Source organism: Papaver somniferum, unplaced genomic scaffold (genome assembly GCF_003573695.1).
Source record: "Papaver somniferum cultivar HN1 unplaced genomic scaffold, ASM357369v1 unplaced-scaffold_35, whole genome shotgun sequence".
Classification (NCBI taxonomy): domain Eukaryota; kingdom Viridiplantae; phylum Streptophyta; class Magnoliopsida; order Ranunculales; family Papaveraceae; genus Papaver; species Papaver somniferum.
The window spans coordinates 1,390,774-1,398,657 of record NW_020645971.1 but is presented as its reverse complement, the minus strand read 5'-3'; the positions used below and the strand labels follow the sequence as shown (position 1 = coordinate 1,398,657).

Below are 7,884 nucleotides of genomic sequence, written 5' to 3'. Positions count from 1 at the left end.
TGGTGGATTTCTGGTCGGTTGTCAACAAAATTTTATGTTTTCTTTTTGCTCCCCCTTCTTCTGTAAGGTTTTACAGTACCAGTAAAAACGCGCAAGACCACATTAAAAGATGACGCGGCAAGCAAATGGTACTATTACCCTTCTCTTTGTCCATGCATTCATACTCCATTTTTAGAATGGAAACTTGTGATTCAAACAGTTTAGTAAATTTTGACGAAACAAATTAGCTGCATAAACCTTATAAAGGCCGCAGTGTCAAATCTACAGAACCGTTCCATAAAATCTGAATCTGTATTGCCGATTCTTCTAAGAAAGAAACAGACATTCAGGCCTAAATTCCAAATCCAAATGACCTACAACCTGCATTTCCATGTGGTAGGTCCTCTACCTATGGGCACTACTTTGATTGGTTGATTCTACCAAACATTATTAGCAAAAGGTTTTGCGACCAAGGTTTAACTGCCTTTTCAAATCTACAAGGCACAAGAACTTATAAACTAGAGACTCTCATATAACAAATTACAAAGCTTCAATTTGTTATTCCAGGTTTTCTTTTTCAGGGTTTTATTTTTGAAGAAATAGAATAATAATTACACTGAAAGTGAAGTTCTCAATTATTGGTAATGAAAGGAAAACCACCAAGTACCAGCATGTATAAAAGCATTTTTGTTTTTTCTTTTAACCATTTTTCTTCTGTAATAAGACTACAATTAGTTCTTCAAAGACCCAAAATGAAAGCCTAAACCTCTTATCTTACAGCGCATGTAGATTTCAAATTGAGATATTAAAAAAAAAAAAAAATTAATAATAATCAAAAATTAAGTCTCATCTTTGGTTGTGGTGCTCACTAGTAGCTGGATTGCTAGTGCCAGATACAGCTGCTACTGCCCTACTACCGTTTGGAGTCGATGTTGTTCCATTATCAGATGGTGCTGACACACCCCACTTACTATCTGAATCTGAGGGCTCTACAACTTGAATAGATCCATCACTTAATCCAACCGCGAACTGGTTTGGCTCATGCGGATGCGCCGCAACCACAAGTGGGTATGCTTGTGGACTGCCAAATGATTGAGAATCAAAGATCAGACTGGATGAGGAACAGAAAGTTGATGGTTGCTTATATTAATAATGAAGAAGAAAACCCATAATAAAACAACAAAAAAACTTACTTCTGTGCCTTAGGCATGTAAGCAGATGGGGCAACACGACATCTTAATTTGAGGTTATCGGCATCGAAAATACCGATGTTACCATCAAAGAAAGAAGCATAAATCAGTAAGCTGTTGCAGGAGTACGCTGCATAGGTTATGGATGCGGGCAATACATCCTGCGGGACCCACTACAAGAAGCAACATAGAGGAAGTATGTTACCCACAGTGGTATCAATGAGTATTTGAGTGTCACTATTATTAGGAGGATGAATTGATACCTGTCGAATGCATTCCATCTTGGAAGCATCATATAAGGCTAATTGTGTTTCATGGCATACTAACAAGCGCACTTGGTCGCTGTGAAACTGAACTCTAGTATCGCCAACAGGCACCTTTCCAGCTGGATGTTGAACTGTAACCGATTTTTTCTTCTCCCATGGGTCAGTGTTCCATATGAAAAGCTGCAGGATGAGAAATATTAGTGCCATAAACATAACGAAGACCGAATTTGCCCACTTTGAGGAAAGATAACAATTTAACATGATTAAGTTGGAGGAAGAGATCGACCAGCGACAACTAAGAAGTGAGAAACTCTGACTGACGAATAAATGAATAATGTAACTTGCCTGACCATCGGCACCTGAAGATACCAGGATGTTGAGGTTGGACGAAAATGCTAAACCAGTTATACGCTTTTGATGACCCCTCAATTTAATTTTTACCTGATAATGTCAAAACCCACACATTCCAATATAGTAAGTGACTCACAAACATGATATAAATATTCCATTCCTAATGTTTGAAGGGTTACCTCATCCACCCTGACATTGTAAATTTGTATGGTTGAATCTTCCATTCCGATGGCTATGATGTTGTTATCTTGTGGATGAAATGCTAAGTATGTTGAAGCCGGTGGAGGTGGCATAAATGTTGTCATTACCTGTATATTTAATGATTTCATTAGTTTTGGCAAAGTTTGCAATAAGAGCACGATAAAAAAAAAAATTGTCATGAGTGCACGAACTTTTCTACTCACCTTGAAAGTCATCATGTTAAATAATGAAATCTTTCCACCGGTTGCGGACATTACATATGAATCATTCTTTGAGAGAGCTATGCATGGAACTGCTTCTTCAAGGTTGACACCTGAGATATCATTGGTCATAAGAAGACCATTGTTTGGTTGCCAGTGTTGTGGAACAATACTGGTGGTTGCCTACAAACCTCGGTTGATTCAGAAAACATTATTCGAAAAAGAAAAAAAAAATCGTCTAAATACTTGAAAGTACAAACTGGAAAGAAATGTAGGTGATTATGTAGATGATTACCTTGCCACTTGGATTCTGTTCACTTTTGCCCCACTTCCATAATCTTTGAATACCATTGGACCCAAGTGCCAAAACCCCGCCACCAGAATTTGTATAAAGAAGTCGGGCAGCCTGGAAAAGAAAATTTTGAAGTATTTTAAACCTAAAACTATATGAGATAGATTTGCCTAGAGAAACAATTGAAGTAACATACCTTGCTCACAGAGTCTGCACTATCTGGCATCAAAACGGCTCGACATTGAACAGGATTGACAAGTTCAGCCAATTCCCAGGGTTTGACTTTGTCAGGTACATCTTCCGCAGCTCTAAGATTTTCAATACTTCTAGGTGTTGGCTCAGCACCATTCTACAAAGTTTGCATGCCAAGATGAAGTTGTGACTACGGAAAGGGGTCAGTTACTGAAATATAAATCCAAACATGAACTTAAACATACAGGAATAGGAGAACTTCGATCCATGGGTTCCACTTGGGTAATGGGAGCAGCAGCAACAGCAGCAGCAGCGCTAACCTGATTAAGGAATGTGTTAGAAACTAGAAAAAAAAGCCTCATGTACATGAAACCAAAACTGAAAATATAAACCTTAGGCGTAGCAGGTTCAATTGATGATCTCAATGATTCAAACGATCGGCTTTCAATTGCTTTCAGAGATTTTAGGCCTTGGGTGTTCGCAAGAATTTTGATTCCCTTTTCTGCTGTAGTGACGGCAAGAAGGTTGCCTTCCTTGTTGAATCTCAATCGAGGAAGACTCTGAAATCACCATAATGATGTCAATAATCTATTGTAAACGTGACTCCCTCTAAGTGTAAAACCTGGCCTAACAAACTCCGAAATTCATGCTTACAGGAAGTCCACCGCCAGCATCCGTGCTCGCAAGAACGTTTAAATGGTCCATATCCCAGAATTTGATCTGCTTATCTTCACCAGCGGCCAGGAAACGATTCTGTGTTGTGTCAAATTGAACCACACCAGGTGAGTTCTTTCTGAAACCAGCATATGTTCTCTTTATTGCTCCTTCACTCTCATTCCACTCAACCAGGTGAGAATCTCCTTCTTTGCTAGTGCCGCAAGAGAATAACCTGAGAGATAAGAAGGAACACCCATCTTGCTTACTTTATACATTCTAAAATACTTTATACATTCTAAAATATATCTATAATATATAATATTATATCAAAATATCAAAAAACAAGGTTCATAAAAAGTGATCAACAAACATATTTAGGCTTTGATCATACCTGCTCCCATCAGCACTATAAAGCATTGTAGTACACCAACGTCCAGGAGCTTCATAGTCAACTCTGGAACCCATGTTGTCATACAACCATGCCTTAATCTTCCCATCGGTAGCCGTTGAAAATATGAACTGTAAAACCCACTTGGTGTTTCAAGATAATAGGTATTATATTGTCAAGATAATGTGTATTATTTACTTGCATGCGTTTTACCTGAATATTCTCCTTGTGATGGGGACATACAGAATAAATGGGTGCTTCATGGCCTTCAAAGTTATACAGCTTCCCCCCAGTCATATCCCATACCTGTTATGCAGTTTTCCATGTATAGATGAGTTTATGAAAACATTCAGTGAATTGAGGAGAAGAGTTTCTCGTAGTATTATTCTCACCTTGATCAGTTTATCATCTCCACACGTTACCATGCATAGCTGTTTGTTTGGGTGACAGAATGCTAAATCATTTACTTTACCAGCATGAGCATCAACCTGTAAGAATACGTAGAAAGTCAAATCTTTAGTTTCAATTGATTATCAGCTTAATAAGATAGCAAAAGATAAAATCAACAGACCTCCACATGTTGACGGAGCTCATTGGGACCCTGATATGCGTATACATGAATCAAATGTTTGGTAAATGCAATTCCTGCAGAAAAATTCAAAAGTTAAAAGTATAAACTAGCAAAGAACCAGTTGTAACATTCCACTGAATCACACGTATGACGTACCCATCAAGTTTCCATCTGGACTCCATGCTACTCGATTGATAGATACTGATGAATCCTTGGCAAAAGAAGACTACAAGGGAAACACATTTGTAAGACTCCAATATAAGTAGCATCTGTAATGCTCAAACTGTCGGACAATATCTTTAAATGCATCTTCAACTTAAAATACAAACCTGAAATTGCAACGAACAAGATGTCATGTTCCATATATGGAAAGGCTTCGTTATCAACTTCTCTCTCATCCCGATTTCCCATAATGTGACTTCGCCATTAGCAGAACCAACTATACAAAGACACCGCAAGTTCAGTCAAGAGGGAGTCTTATCCAATCATAACTGAACCATTTAGAAGAATCCTTGTATTAGTATGGAGAAAATAAGTGTAATAAGATAATATATTTGGATACCAAGTAGCAATGTTTGCTGAGAAGGATGGAAATCCATGGTGGTGACATCCGATCCTTGATGAAGGTTACTGGCCACTGTTCTTGGGAGATCATCTGGAGACCATGAAGGTTGTGCAAGTGGTGCTGGATAAGTGACCTGCACAAGGAAGACGGGAAATAAGACATAAGACTGGACATTAATGGACGAATGCACATAACTACTAAAACCATAGTATAGTCGTGTCCAGTCATATTTACATGAATACTCATTATTATCCAAGATTACCTCATCAACAGGATGTCCGGAGGATCTTAGCCGTTTCATTAGCTGTTCGTGATCAACCCCTTGGTAGCCCACCATACCTAAAGCATCTGGAGGTGTTCTTGGACGCTTCAGAATCGGAACTGTAAGACAAGGAAAGGATATGGTATCAGTTGAAATTCCTCGGACATATGAGAAAAGATGAAAGGAAAGCCTGTTTCTGATCATAAACAAATGTTGGAACACTAACTGCAGCAGCATGACCTTGGTTTGGAGGAATAGGTACTGATGAAGGAGCAACAACTGCAGACTGAACTAGTGAGGGAGCAGTTGAGTTTGTCAGCCAACCAGTCAATGCATTGGCATTAGCATTGGAAGCTGCTGCATTTGGTGGAAAAGGCTGCATCCAACAAAATTAGAACATAGCACAGATTAGTCAAGTTGGGTCCAAAACTGGAACCTAGTTTAGGCAACCAATTCAAAACTTCCACCGAAATGAAAAATATCGTACTCCATGAGTGAGAGGTGTGTATAGAGCAGGTTTTCCAACGGTTGCCATTGGAAGAGTTACTGGAGTAGGTGCTCGAGCTCCATTAGGAGGCGTACAAGAGTGGTCTGAGAATAAGGTCTTAATGTCTGGATTCTGCCTTGGATTCTTACATAGCTGGTGCTGCCAATTCAAACTGTTGATACAATCCACAAATTACGACCCAGAATTGGATATATTCCAGAACAGATATACTAATTCTGGTCGACTTATGAAACATCCATCCAAGTAGGAACTATGAAAATGACTCTCACTGAGAACAAAGACAAACAAGAATCAAAACATCACCAACATGCATCTAGAACCTTACCTCTGGTTGATTAAAGTACGCAATCTAGATGTCTTTAGAGTAGGAAAAACCAATTTATCCCGAAACAGAGGATTCGCTTCAATCAACTTTTTTAACTCCATAAGCATTATACCTCGAGCTGATTTAGTATCACCATACTTGGACAGTTGTTCATTTTCTCTGATGCAAATAACACAAATAAACCCAAATTAACTATCAGTCCAAGCATTCAAATAATTTAAAGGGAAATTCAAAACGATCTTTAATGTACACTTCAAAATTTTGTACCTGAAATTTTCAAGTGTTAATAATTGTGTAATTTCCTTGAACAACTCTTCATTGAATGTTGAAAACACTTTCAAATCCTTGACTAATATCTCGACAGCCTTTGATCTGTCTTGACTGAAGAATAACCACACAAACAAATTACAAACAATAAGTTCAAATACATTCTGAACACTGAGAAAATAAACCGAACTGGTGAGACACCCCTTGGGATTTGTTTGGTGAGAAAGCTTATGGTGGGTGGACTTCTTTTTTCCCATGTAGGAATTATGGTGGTCCCAAGTTTAAAATTGGCCGTCGGTTTCAACTATCAACAACACCTCAGAACTTTACCACTCAATTAGAAAGGCTGGTGAGAAAGCTTATGGTACATGGACTTCTTTTTTCTCGTGTAGGAATTATGGTGGTTCCGAATTTCTAACTCAGGCCTTAGGTTTCAACTATCAACAACACCTCACAACTTTACCATTCTATTAGAAATGGCATCATGGACCTAACCTAAGGGAGTATACATCTTACACGAAACTAGTACTCTTAACCTTGTAAATAAGTAGTTGTATGAGTAATCTGTAAAAAAAAAAAAAGTTGTTGAAGGAAAAAATAAAAATTTATATACCTGTCTAGAGCTTCTAGATACTTTTGTTTTCTGATCTCAAAGAAAATTTTCATGGAGTATCTATTATCATCAACTTTTGTAAAACCAGATAGATATTTTTCAACTTCATCCCATTCTCCTGCATTAGCTTTCTCTTCAAAATATTTCATGTTAAAGAAAAAACCTGATTCTTGTTCAAGCCTATTTCAACATCAAGAAAACCAAACATCAGCAACCGTTAATCCCATAAAAGAAAGAAAATAAACATACTAACAAAAAAAAAAAAAAAATTTACCTGTGAACAGATTCCTTGAATTTCTCTTCATCAAGGAATTGAAGTATCAGAAACACCAATTCTCTACTTAAAGATGACATATTACTAAATTTAGCTGAAATTTGAATGGGAATTAAGAGAAATCTGGCTCGAAACCTCTGAAATTTCAAGATATTCTCAGATAATCAGAACTTGAGTTAACGAGAGAAAAAAAGAAAAGTATATATAATATACAGAAACCAAGCAGAGATTATATAAAGAAATTAATACTTACTGAAAATATGAGATAAAAGATTTGATATAATTGGTGGTGCTTAAATTTCTAATTCAAGGAGGTTACAAAAATTAAGACTCGTGTTTAAGAAGAAAATATTCTAGGGTTTCAGTTTCCATTTTCAGCTGAAGAAATTAAAAAGCTGCGGAGTGAGGAGAAGAGAAAAAAAGATAGATGAGAGAGAATGAGTTAAGTCCCACTTTTATCGATGCGTTTTGCAGAAGTCTTTGATTATCTCTCACCAACTTATCACTCTGATAATCAGTTGCACTTCTCTGATAACCTGTTCGTCTTATATATAAGTACGTGCACGGACTTGAAAATACGTGTTTTTTCTTTCGGATTCGAAACTATTTACTTAAAATGAATGAATATACTTGATTTACGTCCGCTTACCTTGTCGGGAGATGACGTGGCTGCATCTTATTTTCTGAAAATGACAGAAAACTCCTTGATTTTTAAAGTTTATCTCGAGGTATCTTCAATATTACGTGACTTCTCAATTTGAGATGTATGGTGTTGTAGACCTT

General features: G+C 37.3%; 1 protein-coding gene across 2 annotated transcripts; it reads right to left on the bottom strand.

Annotated features, from left to right (window-relative positions):
* Positions 1-651: 651 nt before the first annotated feature.
* On the bottom strand, positions 652-7,535 carry LOC113342175 (protein TPR1-like). 2 transcript variants are annotated; one of them, XM_026586804.1, is made up of 26 exons: positions 7,355-7,535; positions 7,102-7,238; positions 6,828-7,007; positions 6,215-6,328; positions 5,948-6,106; positions 5,602-5,773; positions 5,355-5,490; positions 5,115-5,233; positions 4,850-4,985; positions 4,617-4,726; positions 4,444-4,513; positions 4,288-4,361; positions 4,109-4,204; positions 3,930-4,022; positions 3,720-3,847; positions 3,326-3,560; positions 3,064-3,231; positions 2,917-2,991; positions 2,676-2,828; positions 2,483-2,593; positions 2,191-2,370; positions 1,966-2,094; positions 1,781-1,876; positions 1,433-1,615; positions 1,173-1,342; positions 652-1,060 (listed from the first exon to the last, which is right to left on the bottom strand). In XM_026586804.1, exons 2-26 carry the CDS (start codon positions 7,179-7,181, stop codon positions 826-828), a joined length of 3,402 nt encoding a protein of 1,133 aa, XP_026442589.1. In that variant the 5' UTR covers positions 7,182-7,238; positions 7,355-7,535; the 3' UTR covers positions 652-825. The 2 variants fall into 2 exon arrangements, with proteins under 2 accessions (XP_026442589.1, XP_026442588.1); XM_026586803.1 differs by having other exon boundaries at positions 2,917-3,231.
* Positions 7,536-7,884: the final 349 nt, after the last annotated feature.

Coding starts and splice junctions, on each gene's coding strand:
- LOC113342175 (XM_026586803.1), bottom strand. CDS start 7,181: ATGTCATCTTTAAGTAGAGAATTGGTGTTTCTGATACTTCAATTCCTT. Junction 4,205..4,287: donor AGCTCCGTCAACATGTGGAG/GTCTGTTGATTT, acceptor GTATTCTTACAG/GTTGATGCTCATGCTGGTAA. Junction 2,594..2,675: donor GTGCAGACTCTGTGAGCAAG/GTATGTTACTTC, acceptor TTTCTTTTCCAG/GCTGCCCGACTTCTTTATAC.